The sequence below is a fragment of the Macadamia integrifolia genome, chromosome 2, assembly GCF_013358625.1.
Source record: "Macadamia integrifolia cultivar HAES 741 chromosome 2, SCU_Mint_v3, whole genome shotgun sequence".
Classification (NCBI taxonomy): domain Eukaryota; kingdom Viridiplantae; phylum Streptophyta; class Magnoliopsida; order Proteales; family Proteaceae; genus Macadamia; species Macadamia integrifolia.
This window is the reverse complement of record NC_056558.1, coordinates 2911699-2930179: the sequence shown is the minus strand read 5'-3', so window position 1 is coordinate 2930179 and position 18481 is coordinate 2911699. Positions and strand designations below refer to the sequence as shown.

Below are 18481 nucleotides of genomic sequence, written 5' to 3'. Positions count from 1 at the left end.
CTTGGCTGCAATCGAAAACCCGAGGAGGGGTTTACCTTGGATCTTTTTTTTTTTTTGGAGACACCCTAGGACGATGGGAGGGTGTCGCTCATAAGGGTCAGGGGTGGGGGTTGGGGAGTCACTATCGGTGGTGAAAGGGAGTTGCATGGGAGGCAGAAGAGCTACTGTGGGAGGTGAAAGGGAGTTGCGTTTCAGTAGAGTCAAAGGGATCCTTCAGCTCTGATACTAATTGATGGAGAGCCTGTGAGGGGTAGGGAAGAATCCCGAGATTGGTCTCAGAGTTGCAGGGGAGGAAGAGGAGATTCGCACAAGAAGGGGGAGGAAAATCACACACACAGCCCTAAGACTCTCAAACATTAACTCAATTCATCATTCTTCAAATTTGTCTCTAATTAAATGATTATAAGCGTTCAAATAGTTAAAGAAAACCAACATTAAAAGAAAACCTACTCTAATTTGGAAACTCAAATTAATTGGAAACTAAATCTTAGTAGCTATCACCTACCTAAATTACCAAAAAAATTTCTAGAAGCAGCCAGTTGTCCCCCAGTTGTCCCCTCAAATTGGAAAGAAAAAGCTTCAAGAAGGAGTCCAGCAGCCTCATCGATTCCAACAAAGTAGTTTAGGATTTTGTTTCCTTTTTAGCTTTGTCTTGATTGCCAAGTTAAATATATTTGTCTGTAGATATTAGGCTAGTTAGTAGTTTCTATTTTTATATTTGCTTGGTTAACAACTAATTGGCTTTAGGAAGGTTTAGGTTAGTTTCTATTTTCAAGTTAGTTTCTAATTTGGTTACTTTCTAATTTGTTTTCTGAACTCACTCCTACATAAGAGGAGTTGCTGTAATCGATTTTGAATTAATGAAGATTTGAAGTTATGAACCGAGTGTTAACACTTGGTTGAGATAGCTAAACTTGAGAGGGTGATGCCTAAACTTGAGAGGTGAGATGCCTAAACCCGAGGGGTGAGATGCCCAAAACCTAACCCTTCTTCTTCCCCCTTCTCAACCCCTCCATTGATTCCTTTTCTATTTTTCTTTATCCTACTGTTGAGAGAGAGTGATTTGAGAGTTGCTTCAAGTCTACTTGAAGGCTAGAAGCACATCTAGAAGTCCACATTGGAACCCAGCCAAGAAGATCAGAATGACCAGCCATTGTCAGGGTTTTGGAAACTTGGATCGAAGTCCAGATCTGACAGGCCTATCCTCCACTCGTCAAGCCCCACTTAGGATCAGTTCTCCCCTGCAAAAGGGACACTCGACCAGAATCTCAGAGCCATCTGAGGCCCCTCCTTCCAGCTTTAGGGTTTCTCTTGTCTGGCCAAAAAACCCTAACCTACCTAGGAAACTTCCTACTGTGTGGGCCAACTTTGGAAGATCTTTTGGACTATACCTAAGCTACACTCGACCAGATTTTCTGAACTATTAGGTTCTTATTGTGTGAGTTCTCTGAGTTCTTTTAATTCAACTGATATTTACAATTTGCGCTGCTATTTTGCATCCTAAGTCAGAAACCATATTCTGAGATTGAGGTTGGAGTTTGATCATCAATTGGGGTTGTTTACCTAGTGTAAACCACCTTGCAACAATGTGACTAGTGTCACTTCGACCAAAAAATTGCGTCCCTTTTCATATCAAAAGAAAGCTTATGTTATATCTTGGAAAAGTGACGACTTCGTAGAAAAGGAAAGCCACTCAAGTCAGGCTTCAAGGAGTGGAATGTTTGTCAGTGTCAAAAATTATTGGGTTGGTGCATAATCGTCTCACCACATAACCGTCAACTCTTTCAAGTCCATAGGAAGTGTAGGTTTTGATGCCTCTCGACATAACCTTGCCTTCATGGTTTCTGAAAACATCACCACCTCCCCCTTATTTTAGTAGGAGCCAATATTACCCAGGAATCAAATCCATGAGTGCGTCAGCTGCTCTATGACCACCTGCAACAACAGTCTTTCTGGGGAAGAACCTGAAACAATCAAGTGGAAAAAAAAGCAAAGAATGATTTCCAGATCAAAAACAGAGTAGAGTATAGAGCCATGTGGACGTTCTTATCGTCCCAGAAGGAGAGGAACTGCTTTAGGGTAAGGTCCCCGGCTTGATGCACAGCAAGTGCCCCTTCTTCCGGAGGAAGGGGCAGTTGTAGGAAGGATGGTTTTCTTAATGAAGCCTTCCAAGAATGGCCTTTCTAGGGTGGGCCCTCCTCTGCCAATTGGGCGTGAAGCCGAGCCAAAATCTGTCCCACTAACCTGAGAGATTGCTTTGGGGTCCATTGCAATAGAAAGCTTGGCTAGCATAGATATGGATCCACGTGAATCAACATCTGCAAAGGTCATTTTGTAGGAAAAATGACGTATTACTGAACATTCAGAATATCGGGTTGTTACCAATGTTGACAGATGGGAATTGGCTCGACTAGCAACTTGCTCATTAGCACAGTAAGAAACAGATAACGAGAGAATCAGGTAAAACCTATCGGTTGGCAGCACTAATCCACGCATTTGAAGTTGACTCCCACTTAAACGAGCAACCAAAAAGCCCTATGCTAAAGACTCATGATAGAAAGATTCATAGTGAATGAATGCACCAGTCATTTCCTTTCTTCTCCAGGTCAGGTGCTGATGAGCACTTTGAACTTCCATGTGGCTGAGAGCCCTCACAGCCCAGGCACAACGACACAATCATCAGGCCAGGGGTGATCTTTAAGGGAGAGATCTTGATTGCTTGAATGAGGCTTATTAGTTCAAAGTGATGTTGGAGAGGGGTTTACTATCTTAATTTTTTTAGTAAACAATATGTCTTGATTAAAAAGTATAAAGAAGCCAAAACTGACAAAGAAAGCACTGCCCATTTCACCATAGCATTACATTAAAAAAACAGTGTTAAGCTCTCTCAAAGAATATTGTTTTCTATTTCAATGAAATAGAGAATCCAAAAAGAAATACCAGGGAGATCTCTCAGAGCTCAGACCTTTTCACCAAACAAGCCAACCAATCTCCTTTTTTCATTAGGGCAAGCATAATGATTAGGGAAAAAACAGAATAAACTAAACAAATCACGCCAAGACCTCACTGTTTAATCCATAGCCATTTCCAATTCATCAAAGAGGAAAAGAAAACTCTGAGAACATTATCAAATCCATTTCATTTCCGTACTAAAAATAATAATAATAATTACGGATGTCTAGTAAAAAAAAAAAAGCCAAGGCCTCACTGTTCTCACTAACTCGGAGACGTTCACTACAAAGTCAGAGCTATCTTCTCTGATTCAATACATTGCAGGTAAACATATTCAAAAACAAGCTTCACATAGCCCAGTTATCCCACGCCATTCACATAGCAATGCAGAGAGAGAGAGAGAGAGAGTCATACCTTGCAAAGATCAACAAAGCCCTAAACCCAGAGGCTGATGCTCGAGAAAACACAGAAATCCAAAATGAAAGAGTCGACTGAGAGAGAGAGAGAGAGAGAGAGAGAGAAAGAGATTAATCGAAGATTACCAAGGATTTCGCCGGGATTGAAACTCTAGCTGCGGTCAGCGAGAGAGAGCAAAGAAGGGAGAGAATAACAGTTGTTTCTCCCATTTATTATTCGTAAAATTACATGAATCAGAATTGGATTTCACTTTTTACAAAACTACCCATCCGATGTTTATTTCAACGAAGACACTTGTAAGTAAAGCGTGTACTACAGTCGCAGAGTCGCAGAGTCGCACGCCTCTGGACTCTGGAGTTCACCCGCGCCAGCTGCCAGTAGAGAACACTCTCTTGCCCATTACGAAAATACTGAAAATGGTGACCGTCATTCACAATTCCTTCTTATTTCTCTGAGTTGCTGCCCCTGCAATCGACCCTGCCTGATGAATCTATGCAGCGCCGGAACATGGCTACATTCAGGCAACTCTCTCTCTCTCTCTCTCTCTCTCTCTTTGCTTGGTTGTTACTTGCTTTCTTTCTCACAATGTGCATATTCAAGCAGTCGGGGATGAATTGTCATAAACATGTTGAATTCTGAAAATTTAATTTCAACTTATTAGTGATTCAGTTCAAGGCAGTAGATTGTGTGGAGATGCTTCTCAATCGCTTCTTCCACTACATGGTGAACTCAACCAACTTCTTAACCAAGAAAACTCACAACTTTTCCTCTATCGCAGTCACCAACCGTGTCTCCCTCTACCTTCACCGAGCAAGACTCATTGATTCAATCAGACTTGCACTTCGATCTAAATCACCTCACTCCATTATTTCCCTTCTCGATGATCCTGCAGTTGATTCATTTGTTATCACTCATGCCCTCCGTTGTGCTCCCTCAACCGACTCAGCCCTTTCCCTCGTTGAAACCCTGAAAACCCTCCCAAAATTTTCACATACCCAAACTACTCTTCATGCTATTGCTAAAATCTTATCCAAGTCTCAGAGAATTATTGAACTCCAAACCCTTATTGATGCCATTAATGCTGGAGAGTTCACGAATGTCGCATGGGTCAGCTATATGGACCAATTAAGGTGGTATGCAGCCGCTGCTGACCTTGATTCGGCAGTCCGAGCTTGGAATGAGTTGAGACTTGTGCTCCCTAATGGAAAGAGGCATCCTTGTACTGAGTCTTACAACATCCTCATGAGTCTTTTTGCAAAGAAGGGTAAAAATTCAGAAGCTGTTCAGATGTTCCACCAGATGATTAGCGAAGGTGCAAACCCTAATTCAAGGACATACACAGTTGTCATCGAGCACCTTGTGAGTTTTGGGATGTTAAACTCAGCAATCGAGGTTTTTAAGAGATTACCCTTGATGAGAATCAAGCGCACGTTGAGGCAGTATTCTGTTTTGGCCAAAGGTTTCACTGATATGGAGAGATTTGATGAGGTTAAGACATTGATCAAGGATATGCAGGATGATGGAATTTTGCCTGGTCAAGCTATGCAGTTGTCACTAAAATGTATGCAAGAGGCCGGTTATGTTGACGAAACGGAGCAATTCCTCAAGGAATTAGCGCCAGATGAGAGAATTGGTAATGTCGGGTTTGTTATAGATGGCAGTGACAATGAGGAGGAGGTGGATAGTGAAGATGATAATGGAGTTGCTGATGGTGATGCAATTCAATTGAAACCTTGGCTGGATCCGAGCTCCCTGGCAAGCGCATTGAATGATTGGAGTGATACAGAGGTTTCAACATTGACAGATGCAAAATTTGTATGGACAAGTCGATTGGTCTGTAAGATGCTTAGGAGTTTCAAGAGAGCAGAGACTGCATGGAAGTTCTTCTGTTGGGTTGCATGCCAGCCTGGAGGATTTACTCATGATATCTATACAGTCTCAAGGATGATTGTCATTTTGGCACGCCATGGACATGTTGAATTAGTCGACCAACTTATTCTTAAGATGAGAAGAGAGGGGATTCGGTTATCAGTCAGCACCGTGAGATTAATTATTGACTTCTATGGTATTTCTAAAAAAGCTGATGCTGCTTTGAAGGTCTTTCGTGATGTTGAACTTGTCAGCAATACCTTATCAAAATTGAATCTAATGCTTTTGTATTCATCACTTCTGCGGACATTGGTCAAATGTAGGAGAGGTTTGGAAGCAATTGACTTACTTGAAGAGATGATATTATCAGGGATTCTACCTGATATCCAGACATATTGTGGGTTGATGCAATACTTTGCCCTTGAAGGAGATTTGAGAATGGTACAAAGGCTGTTTGGAATGGTTAGGCAGAGTAGTGTAAACCCGGATGCCTACATGTTTCAAATACTTATCCGTGCTTACTGTAAGAGTGAGAGAGCAGCTCTTGCGTTGAGAATTTTTGAAGACATGAGGAACTTGAATTTGATCCCTGATGCTGCCACAAAAGCATTACTGGTGAAGAGTCTTTGGAAGGAAGGTAAACTGAGGGAGGCTTCTGTTGTAGAAGAGCGAAGTGAGGAGATAAATGGCTTTCTTCCACTTGCATTACCAGGTCATGTATGGACTATGAATTCTGCTGATCTGATAGAAGTTTACAATATTTATTCCAGTGGTTTCGTGATGAGTGGTGTTTAAAAGTTATTACAATGACTAGTCAAGTCGAGCACTTAAAAGTGGTAAGTTTCATTTCAATTCAAATTAATGTTGATATTATTTAGGGGCCATTATTTCCCTGTTTCCAGTTTTGCTTTGTGTATGTGCAACCGCACTTGTTTGCATGGGCACGCACACGTGTTTAGGATCGGGGATGAGTCTAGAGATGTGTTTGTGTGGGGTGGTGCATAAGTGTCTGTTTGTGTTCTTTTGCCTCTTCATAAGCTTTGTTATATTATCTAAAATTAAGGTTTATAATTCAATCTTCTGTTTCTATTATTTTATTTCTTTGATACCATTCTTTTCACGAAGAGAGAAATAATTAGTATAGAAGAAACTAAAGAGACTTGTTCCACCATGCCCAATATTGTGAAAGAAAATTAAAGGTGAAAAGTGGCTGAACCCAGACCATTACAATGGATTTGCTAATGAGATAAGTGTTGGTGTATGATGTTTTGTATTCCGCTCGAATTTTTTATTTGAGGGCAATTGTGTATTTTTCGGATTAGGGTTTTTCGCTATATATTTGTAGCAAGGGTTTCTTTCTTTGTAATGCAAGCAATACTGAGAGGTGTGAGGACGAGCGCTGTAACCCTATTCTCCATTGACAGTGAAGCAGGATCTCATCTCACCGGGGACGTAGGCAACCTTGCCGAACCTCGTAAAATCCGTGTGCATTGTTTGTTTTTTTTTTCCATTATCTTCTGCATCGTTTTAGGGTTGCGTTTCTACAATAAGGTAGTTGGCTTACTTGTTAGAGAACAGGTAGGTTACTACTTGTTGTTGTTAGAGAGAAGAGTATGCTTGTGTATGGATGGAACTAAGAGCTGAGGGTTCAAAGCAAGCTAGCTACTAGAGGAGAATTAGTATCGGATAATCAGTAGGGTAGCCTATTCGTTAACTGGATCTCCTACCTCTACTTTTAGGGAAGGTTGTATTGAAGACACCACACTTAAGAAAAGAGCATATGACTGGCAATAGTTGCTCCCCCTGTCTCTCTCATCACTGCTTGCTTGAGATCCTGGTCTGCATCCAAAAAAGGGGCCAACGCTGTTCATGCCTTGCCCAAGATGATTGGCAGGTCTCAATTCCTATCTCCCTAACCCTGAGAATTACCCCCTGAGCGTTATTGTGTGAAGTGAACTCAATCTGATGGTTTTTGATGATGAATGTAATAAGGCTAGAATGTAGTGTCATAGTGGTTTATTAACACAGTATCAAATAATTATGTCTGAGTGCTGGCCATATGAAACATTATCCTTTACAGGAGCTAACTAGCTTTTATTTAATAATGCCTCTGAGTGATAAATTGACTCACTTTTCTTCTTGGCATTTAGGGGGCCTTTGTTTTTAAAGCTTTTATGAGCCTGAGTTGCTGAAATTAAAGGAACTGGAAGTTACTTGTCTTGCTTTGGCCTTGCTTTTGTAGAGGACCTTGTAGCATGGCAGGCCTTTTCTTTATAAAATAAATCATCTTTGACCTATCAGAGAGAAAAAATGTTTCTTCATTCCATGTCCTATACTCTAATGTAGAAAATTTGTCACCTTGCCCTTCTCATCATGGGTGGATTTCAAAATCCAATGCCAAGAATTACATGGCAGCTCTCTAATGAATCTTGTAGTCTCACTGAAAACCCTATGGAAGCAGACTAGTCTGTTCACCACTTCACCCTAGTTATCAAACGATTGCTGACATATCTAGTACACCATTGCCTACAATATCTAAATCTAAATCTAAATTTCCTTTTCTAGCCTATACTCTTCTTTATCTGTCAAACTCACCTGCCATGCATTACACCACTAGTAGAGCACTAACTTGACTAAGAACGAATGGAAATACATTGCAGAAGGACCTTTATAAATGGATGAAAGAAGGTATACAAGTCAGTTTTGCCAATTGAAATACTTGAAATTGGAAGACTTGAAACCACTCATAATGTAGAGAATTGGAGACTTTGAATCAGGGGAAAGACTTTGATTGTTAAAAGAATATAAAATATGCACTGCAAGTTGGCAGCTTTAATGGTAACTCAAGTAATCAGAAGGCTCTGATTTTTGAATTACAATGTATATGGAGACACAGGATAAGCCCAAAGACTCTGCTCAAATCTCTGTACCCTCAAACCAAACAAGCACTGTTCTGGCCTGGTCAATTGTTCCATTCATAGGTGCGGTTGTGTAGGTTAGGCGAAGGTTGAGGAAGGTCCCCAAACCAATACCAAACCAGGTCAGTCAGTATTTAAGTTACCATCCATAAAATAAGTAAATGCTTAATCAGTTTGATAGCCGATAAGGACTAGGGGACCACAAACTCAGTGTTGATTAGCAAGTTAGTTGGGTGACCTGGGCTGATGATCGCACCAAATCGTGGCCTTGGAGCACTATACACCTTTTTTGGATGTCCACAACTATTTGTTTATACCGTGTTTTTGTCTCAGGCCTAGAAACTAATTGGTTCTACTCATGTGTAATATGAACAATCAGTCCTTTATTAACAACTCTACTCTGACATTGATGTTTTAAGTTATCTTACTCAATGAATGAATTTTTTCTTTCCAATAAAAAAAAAGTTAGTTGAGAGAGAGAGAGAGAAAGAGGATGATTAATTTTTGTTCTTTTGAGCTCCATAGTGATTAGTTTTTGTTCTTTTGGGATGCTCATATGTAGTAAAAAGGTGTAAAATCCAAGCAGCGGGGATTCCATTTTAGTAGAAGGCAAGCCATATCCCTTATTTGGTAAAGACGAATTAGTTGCCCTACCTTGATGGTTCTTGGGTTGGTAAAGATTGTTGCAGGTTAGTAGTAGTAGTAATAGTAGTACAAAGGTGTTAAAGAGAACACTAGCTGGCCCTCTTCTTGGGTCGGTAAAGATTGTTACAGAGTGTTGTCCACCTCAATTTCAGTATGATTTATTTGATACTTTTGGAGCTCATAGGAGATTATGCTTGAGAGGTGAGATAGATAAATCCATCATAGTTTTACTTGAAATATTTGAATTACTTGAAATGAGCACAAATTATTTCCGAGGAATGCAGATCCTCCCATGCTTCCTTGGTTCAGTCAAGAAGTTGGGGTACCTCAAACTCTCCAATATATTTTTTCAAGGCAAGTCCTCCTTTATGTAGGAATCCATCCAGCCTGAATCATCTAAGTCTTTCTCGTTTGGAATCGTTACCCTTTCCATTCCTAGATTCCTTTCGGGTTGTATGTTGACAACTGACACTGGCTCTTGATCTCTCCTGGTATTGTAGCAGATGAATGGTTCCAAATCTGCAATAAGATTTCTTTTCATCAAGAGTTGAGGCTGCATGCTTGTAATCTTGATCTCTGCTGTAACCATTTCAGCGCCTCACTGCCCAATTGGTTGTTACATATTACTACCCTTGCAAATGTTGATCTTAGCTTCAAACTGTTCAACCTAAACTTGTCTTATAATCTTCAAATGGAAGTGCCAGGATTCCAAGAACTCTAGAAAATCTCTACAACTTATAGAGACTAAAGATCTATCATCAACAACATATAAAATTGGTGAGGTGGGTGCACTTGTAGACAGTTTGTCTGAAGATACTACTACCAGGTTTGAATAAACTAAGTGGGCATCTACCTGAATCGATTGTATGCTTCTTGTTTTTAAAAGAATAAACACTCTGGGAATCAAATAAGTGGGTCTATTCCTGAAAATTTTCAGAGTTGGTCTCTTTGGATCTCTCTAGGAATTCTTGGGAGGGAGCTATTCCAGAACATCATTATACGAAGCTCAAAATTTTGAAAGAGCTATCAGTATTGATATCTTCATCATCTTAAAATAAGCCATTGGTTTTGTGTGAGACAAGAATGGGTTCCTCCTTGTGGTCTCAACTGGTTGGATCAGTATATATCAGATACCATACCAGAATGGTTTTGAAAGTTATTTAATATCTCTGCCTTGGATCTCTGCAACAATAAACTGCATGTTGTCAGGTCAAACGTCGAAAAAATTTGCACCAAGCAAGCTTAAGAATTTTCAAATTCTTAGAGATGAATTCTATGCAATAAATGCTTTGGCCAAATATTTCAATCATTGGCAGAAAATTCAAGTCATCAAGGGCATAATTTTGCATACATGTTGACCTGGAAGTAAATTCTTAGCCCAAATACAAACTCTTAACTCATTAATGCAGATAAGCTTTGTGGATCACTATGAGATTAGAATACATCTGGTACTTGTCATTCTGAATGTAGAGAGTGTCTGATTTAAGAGGATGATTATCCAAAATAAGCAGGCATGAATTTGACAGCTTTCAGATCTCAGAAAGCTTTCTTTTCGTAGAAAGCCAAATCATGAACCCACCTTTAGCTTGTGCTGCTCCTGTCCTCCCCTGCAAAACACAGAAAAGGTTACAGTTAAACTATATTGATATACTACCCTGCAAAACAAATAAAAAAATAAAAATTTCTAGAACTTGCTAAGCTTTATGAATTATGCAATCATTCATTGAAAAAAAAAAAAAAGGCAAAGGAAACACAAAAACCAATCCAAATTATCCAATTATACATTTTTTGTTTCATCCTAGCTTTTTGAATTCTCAAACTACTGATTCTTTGGCCTTGATTCTAGCTCTGTTACTCACCATGAAACCAAACTTGGATTCAATTGCATATTTGAGTTCCTTGACAGTGAAAACCCTAGCAGCTGATACTAGTAGCATTTACCACCACCAACCCCCCCCCCCAAAACAAAAAAAAAGGTACTATCCTAGCCTCATTCTACTAATTTGGCCTCATTACCCGCAGGTTTGTAAATCTGCCAGCAACAATTACACGAAGTGCAGTGCACAATTCCTCCACAAAATTAAAGCCCTCTCACAGGAGTTGGATGGGACCAATAACCACAAAATAGGCTTGAAAATATTCTTCCTAACACTATATTCAATCCTTTTGCAGGGGCACAAAAGAGGCACCAAATTCAAAACAAAGTTAAAGCATTTAGTGTTGGCTGCATTCTGTGGCCAACAAAAAAATGGCTCCTTATATTATGACTTAGTAGAGACAGAAAACATCCACTTTGTTCCTGCATGAAGAAAATGTTTCATTGGAATACCATGCAGATCTAAAAGAACATTGAGCAGTAAGAGAATACATTATGCTCTTAAATTGTAACCTCTGTAAAATGTACAAAAACGCTCAACCGTACCTCCTGCCTCAACACCCTAGTTTTTAGAAGGTTGTGAGCAGACTGCACAGACGATGCCCCAAGATCCTGGAATCCTTGCTTGACAGCGTGCATTGTGTAAGGAATAAACTTCACTACAGAACCTTTATCTGCTACAGCTCCTACAACTCCCTGAGCCACCTTTAGCTTATATTTATCGCCCAGGTACCGGGCATCACTTCTCCCATTGTCATGGCTTCAAGGGAACCCATACCTCTGTACTTCTTAATTCGACAACCACCCTAATAACATAATGTCAAAAGAAATAATGTCATAGTTACAAAATAAGAGGGCAGGTACATACAACACCTAGCAAAGAAGGTGGAATATATATGTGCATATGCACAATATAGGATCCAGTTGTACACTATTAAAAATGTGAATGTGACAGCACTGAGGCAACTGGTGGTGTAAGTTTTGCTAGCAGATTCATAAACCAATCCCTTGAAGGACTTGGAAGGTAATGTAGCAACAGACTGGTCCAAATAAGTTAATAGATTCAGTTTCCAAGATTCCTTAAGGAAGCCATTGACAGAGAGTAAGCTCGGACAAGCTACAATCAGTGACCATTTAATGCAAGAATGCAGACATGAGAGGAAACACACGGTAATGCTGTAAATCAGCAAAGTTACAGCCTTTGGGCCCAGCCATAGGCTTCCTTAAGGGTCACATTATATGCCTCCAATAGGCCTGTGTATAGACTTGAATAGGACTATGTCCAGCCATTACACCATTTGTCAACTAGCACCTTATCCATCCATTGCCCAGAACATCATATCCATCTCTATCCCAAGAAGCCCCTTGATCATTTAAACCCCTATCCGCTATGACAGGCACAGCACTTTTGGATGAGACTTCGTAAACAGCTGTTGCCTAAAAAATTCAAGGAAGAATATGTTGAGTAAGCTAGTGCAATCAAATGCCAAGTTCTTAGTAGGTTTTTTTAACAAGACATGAATTATCCGCACAGCAAAGCAACAAAATTAATAACATTTGATGCCTTTGTGAAGATATATTTAGAATTATATGGTATACAGGTAACTACTTTCAGTTTTCAGATTATCTCCCAAACACTTCATAAAAATCATGCATGAATTAAGAGCATATGCTAAAGAAAGGAATAATGAGCATCATCCATAGTGGGGAAATACAGAATTAAGAACAGTCAGAAGGTTGAAAAAGTAGTTGAAGCTCATGCAGATCATTGTGTTGCCATTCTACTGATGTGAGTCTTTGCAAGAAAAAGAAAAAAAGACAAAAAGGGGGGGGGGACTAATAGGTTCTTTTAGATCACTTGAGAGTTTACAAACAAAATTTTTACACAATAGCTTGGGCCATAGGCCATTATGATTTACTATGTAAATGATGCCTGAGAAATTGGATATACTATTTAGGAAAAGAGATCGTTAACCAATCGTGTTGCCTCTGCACCAAAGTGGAGACCAAGAAGAGTGTGTGCAAGGGTATCAACATGGATAGAATTTTTTTCATTTCACTGGAGGCAGGACGGCAATTTCGCACGCTCCTTTTATGTTTGGGCACAGGAGCCACGCGAATAGGCAAATTTCTTTTTCCATAGTAGGTATTATTAGGCATTGGCTCCACTAAACAGCTTTAGTATTCTAAAATCTAAATCATCACTAAAGGGATATGGTTTACAGAAAAATGCAAGCACACATAAGCACAAAGAAATGATCAAAGAAAATACTGAATCAAGCAAACAAAGAACATTGGAAAGATAAGAAAAGACATGCATGGCTTGGATGTGTGGAAAAACTAGGAAGGATCATATTAGAGCTGATTTGGGAGTTGCACCCATACATGATTAGCTATGAGAAATTCGTTTGAGGTGGCACAACCATGTTCAATGGAGGACTATAGATGCTCCATCATAGAGGAGTGATTTGATTCAGATTGCAAAAGCTAAAGAGTCAAAGGCAGACCTAAAATGACTTTGGGAGAAATGGTGAGGAAAGACAAGCATACCTTAGGCCTTGTATCAGGTATGACCTTGAAGTGCTGAACTTCAAACCCTTATTGATGCCATTAATGCTGGAGAGCTCACGAATGTTGCACGGGTCAGCTATATGGACCAATTAAGGTGGAATGCAATAGTTTCTTACCTTGATTCGGCAATCCAAGCTTGGAATGAGTTGAGACTTGTGCTTCTTGATGGAAAGAGGCATCTTTGTATAGAGTCTTACAATATCCTCATGAGTCTCTTTGCAAAGAAGGGAAAAATTCAGAAGTTGTTCAGATGTTCCACCAGATAGTGAAGGTGCAAACCCTAATTCGAAGACGTACACGGTTGTCATCGAGCACCTTGTGAGTTCTGGAAGGTTGGACTCAGCAATTAAGGTTTTTAAGAGATTACCCTTGATGAGAATCAGACACACGTTGAGGCAGTATCATGTTTTGGCCAAAGGTTTCATTGATACAAAGAGATTGATGAGGTTAAGACATTGATCAAGGACATGTAGAGTGATGGGATTTTTCCTGTCAAGCTATGCAGTTGTCACTAAAATGTACGCAAGAGGTCAGTTATGTTGATGAAGCAGAGTAATTCCTTAGGAAATTAGTGCCAGATGAGAGAATCGGTAACGTCGGGTTTGTCATAGATGGCACTGACAATGAGGAGGAGGTGGATAATGATGATGATAATGGAGTTATGGATGGTGATGCAGTTCAATTGAAACCTTGGCTGGATCCGAGCTCCCCGGTAAGCGCATTGAGTGATTGGAGTGATACAGAGGTTTCAACATTGACGAATGCAAAATTTTTTTGGACAACTCAATTGGTCTGTAAGATGCTTAAGAGTTTCAAGAGAGCAAAGATGGCATGATAGTTCTTCTATTGGGTTGCATGGCAAGGATTTACTCATGATATCTATACAGTCACAAGGATGATTTTCATTATGGCACGTCATGGACATGTTGAATTAGTCGATCAACTTATTCTTAAGATGAGAAGAGAAGGGATTTGGTTATCAGACTTTGAGATTAATTATTGACTTCTATGGTATCTCTAAAAAAGTTGGTGTTGCTTTGAAGGTATTCTGTGATGTTGAATTTGTATGTAGTACTATGTCAAAATTTAATCTAATGCTTTTGTAATCATCGCTTCTGTAGACATTGGTCAATTGTAGAACAGGTTTGGATGTTATTGACTTAAAGATATTATAATATCAGTGATTGTACCTGATGTCCAAACATATTGTGGGTTGATGCAATATTTTTCCCTTGAAGGAGATTTGAGAATGCTACAGAGGCTGTTTGGAATGGTTAGGCAAAGCAGTGTAAACCCGGATGCCCTAATGTTTCAGATACTAATTCGTGCTTACTGTAAGAGGGAGAGAGCAACTCTTGCTTTGAGAATTTTTGAAGACATGAGGAACTTGAATTTGATCGCTGATGTTGTCACAAAAGCATTACTTAGGAAGAGTCTTTGGAATGAAGGTAAACTAAGGAAAGCTTCTGCTGTAGAAGAGCAAAGTGAGGAGATAAATGGCGTTATTCCACTTGGATTACCAGGTCATGTATGGACTATGAGCTCTGCTGATCTGTCAGAAGTTTACAATATTTATTCTACTGGTTTTGTGATGAGTGGTGTTTAAGAGTTATTACTGAAGCACTTAAAAGTCCATTTCAATACAAATTGATGTTGGTATTATTTGGTGACCACTCTTTCCCTCTTTTCAATTTTGATTGTTAAAAGAAAATAAAAAATAAAAAGTAAAAAATGCAATGCAAGTTAGTAGCCTGAATGGAAACACAAGTAATCAGAAGACTCTGATTCATGGATTACAATGTATATGGAGACACAAGATAAGCCCAAAGACTCTGCTCAAATCTCTGTACCCTCAAACCAAACAAGCATTGTTCTAGCCTGGTCAATTGTTCCATTCTTGGGTGTGGTTGTGTAGGTTAGGCCAAGGTTGAGTAAGGTCCCCAAAACCAATACCAAAGCAGGTCATTCAGTATATAAGCTACCATTCATAAAGCTAAGTAAATCCTTAATGAGTTTGATACCCGATCAGAGGACTAGGGAACCATAAACTTAGTGTTGACAGCAAGTTAGTTGAGTGAATTGGGATAGAAATGTTATTTTCTGATGGTAGCACCAAATCGTGGCCTTTGAGTGTTATATACATTTTTTGATCATCCAATGTTTATTTCAACAAAAACATTTAATAAGTACGGCATGTACCACAATCACAGAGTCGCACTCCTCTGGACTCTGGAGTTCACCTACGCTTGGAGAGTGCGTTCTCTTGCCCATTACGAAAATATTGAAAACGGTGACGGTATACACGATTCATTGAGTTGTTGCCTATCCAATCGACCTTGCCTGATTTTTCTTCATCCTTGCGAGCACATCAGAGATTAAAAGACAACAAAAATCCTTCTAGAAGGGGCATTTTCTTCACCGCCTCACGGGCTTCGAGAGCAACAACATTCAAGTTCTATGCCGATCTATCAAGAGCAATTTATCTATTTTCCTGCTTGTTCCCTCTCTAGCTATTACTATATATAGAGGGAAAACTTCCTGTAGGTTGTGCCCGTCACATGGCTACATCTAGGCAACTCTCTCTCTCTCTCTCTCTCTCTCTCTCTCTCTCTCTGTGTTTTCTTGGTTGTTACTTCCTTTCTGGCTCACAATGTGCATGTTCAAGCAGACGAGTATGAATTGTTTTAAATATAATTACAACTGATTAGTATTTCAGACCAAAGCAAGCAATTATGTGCAGATGCTTCTCAATCGCTTCTTCCACTATATGGTGAACTCAACAAACTTCCTAACTAAGAAAACTCACAACTTTTCCTCTATCCTAGTCGCCAACCATGTCTCCCTCTACCTTCACCGAGCTAGACTCATTGATTCAATCAAACTTGCACTTCAATCCAAATCACCTCACTCCATTATTTCCCTTCTCAATGATCCTGTAGTTGATTCATTTTTTATCATTCATTCCTTCCGTTGTGCTCCTTCACCCAACTCAGCCCTTTCCCTCCCAAATTTTTCACATACCCAAACTACTCTTCATACTATAGCTAAAATCTTATCCAAGTCTCAGGGAATTGCTGAGCTCTAAACCCTTATTGATGCCATTAATGCTGGAGAGTTCATGAATGTCACACAGGTCAGCTATATGGACCAATTAAGGTGGTATGTAGCTGTTGTTGACTTTGATTCGGCAGTCTGAGCCTGGAATGAGTTGAGACTTGTGCTCTCTGATGGAAAGAGACATCCTTGTACTAAGTCTTACAACATCCTCATGAGTCTCTTTGCAAAGAAGGGTAAAAATTCAAAAGATGTTCAGATGTTCCACGAGATGATTAGCTAAGGTGCAAACCCTAATTCAAGAACATACACAGTTGTCATCACTTGGTCGAGCTATGCAGTTGTCACTATAATGGATGCAAGAGGCTAGCTATGTTGATGAAACATAGCAGTTCCTCAGGGAATTAGCGTCAGATGAGAGAATTGGTAATGTCGGGTTTGTCACAGATTGCAATGACAATGATGAGGAGTTGGATAGTGAAGATGATAATGGAGATGCTGATGTTGATGCAATTCAATTGAAACTTTAGATGGATCCGAGCTCCCTAGCAAGCACATTGAGTGATTGGAGTGATACAGAGGTTTCAACATTGACAGATGCAAAATTTGTATGGACAACTTGGTTGGTCTGTAAGATGCTTAGGAGTTTCAAGAGAGCAGAGATGGCATGGAAGTTCTTCTGTTGAGTTGCATGCCAGCCTAGAGGATTTACTCATGATCTCTATACAATCTCAAGGATGATTGTCATTTTGGCACGCCATGGACATGTCGAATTAGTCGACCAACTTATTCTTATGAGAAGAGAGTGGATTCAGTTATCAGTCAGCACTGTGATATTAGTTGTTGACTTCTATGGGATTTCTAAAAAAGCTGATGTTGCTTTGAAGGTCTTCCGAAATGTTGAACTTGTATGCAGTACCGTGTCAAAATTGAATCTAATGCTTTTGTATTCATCACTTCTGCGGACATTGGTCAATCGTGGGAGAGGTTTGAGTGCTATTGACTTACTTGAAGAGATGATATTATCAGGGATTGAACCTGATATCTTAATATATTGTGGGTTGATGCAATACTTGGCCCTTGAAGGAGATTTGAGAATGGTACAGAGGCTGTTTGGAATGGTTAGGCAAAGGCGTGTAAACCCAGATGCCTACATATTTCAGATACTAATTCATGCTTACTGTAAGAGTGAGAGAGCAGCTCTTGCTTTGAAAGTTTTTGAAGACATGAGGAACTTGAATCTGATCCATGATGCTACCACAAAAGCATTACTTGTGAAGAGTCTTTGGAAGAAAGGTAAATTGAGGGAAGCTTTTGTTGTAGAAGAGCGAAGTGAGGAGATAAATGGCATTCTTCCACTTGCATTACTAGGTCATGTATGGACTATGAGCTCTGCTGATCTGTCAGACATTTACAATATTTATTCCACTGGTTTTGTGATGAGTGGTGTTTAAGAGTCACTACAATAACAAGTCAAGTGAAGCGCTTAAAATTAGTAAGTATCCATTTGAATACAAATTGACGTTGATATTATTTAGTGGCCATTCTTTCCCTGTTTCCAATTTTGATTAAAGGTAAAAAATGCAATGCAAGTTGGTAGCCTTAATGGAAACACAAGTAATCAGAAGGCTCTAATTCTTGAATTACAATGTATATGGAGACACAAGATAAGCCCAAAGACTCTGCTCAGATCTCTATACCCTTAAACCAAACAAGCAATGTTTTGGCCAAGGTTGAGTAAGGTCCCCATAACCAAAATCAGAGCAGGTTAGTCAGTAAATAAGCTATTCATAAAACTAAGTAAATCCTTAATGAGTTTGATACCCGATCAGAGGACTAGGGGACCATAAACTTAGTGTTGATTAGCAAGTTAGTTGGGTGAACTAGGATAGAAATGTTATTTTCTGGTGGTAGCACCAAATCGTAGCCTTTGAGCCCTATATACATTTTTTAGATGTCCATAACTATTTGTCTATACAACATTTTTGTCTCAGGCCTAAAAACGAATTGGTTCTACTCATGCGTAGTATGAACAATCAGTCCTTTACTAACAACTCTAACTCTATGTTTTATCTTACTCGATGAATGAATTTTTTCTTTCCAATAAAAAAATAAAAAGTTAGTCGAGAGAGAGAGAGAATTTAATTTTTGTTCTTTTGAACTCCAGAGTGATTAGTTT

The 18481-nt window shown here is 39.5% G+C and overlaps 2 protein-coding genes and 2 pseudogenes across 3 annotated transcripts in view; 3 read left to right on the top strand and 1 right to left on the bottom strand.

Moving 5' to 3' along the window:
• LOC122067753 overlaps nt 1-3673 on the bottom strand; it is a 13457-nt gene extending 9784 nt beyond the window's left edge. Inside the window, exon 1 of one of the 2 annotated variants that reach the window (XM_042631597.1) lies at nt 3495-3673. The gene's annotated coding sequence lies outside the window, so the exon portion shown is untranslated. The other variant, XM_042631598.1, reaches the window with a different exon arrangement.
• A 21-nt stretch (nt 3674-3694) lies between these two features.
• Nucleotides 3695-6330, top strand: LOC122067742 (pentatricopeptide repeat-containing protein At5g66631-like). Its single transcript, XM_042631585.1, has one exon. The coding sequence runs from the start codon at nt 4063-4065 to the stop codon at nt 6031-6033; it is 1971 nt and encodes a 656-aa protein (XP_042487519.1). The 5' UTR covers nt 3695-4062; the 3' UTR covers nt 6034-6330.
• Nucleotides 6331-12067: 5737 nt separating this feature from the next.
• Nucleotides 12068-14854, top strand: LOC122093044 (annotated as a pseudogene).
• Nucleotides 14855-15988: 1134 nt separating this feature from the next.
• On the top strand, nt 15989-17756 carry LOC122093024 (annotated as a pseudogene).
• The last annotated feature ends 725 nt before the right edge of the window (nt 17757-18481 follow it).

Coding starts and splice junctions, on each gene's coding strand:
- LOC122067742 (XM_042631585.1), top strand. CDS start 4,063: ATGCTTCTCAATCGCTTCTTCCACTACATGGTGAACTCAACCAACTTC.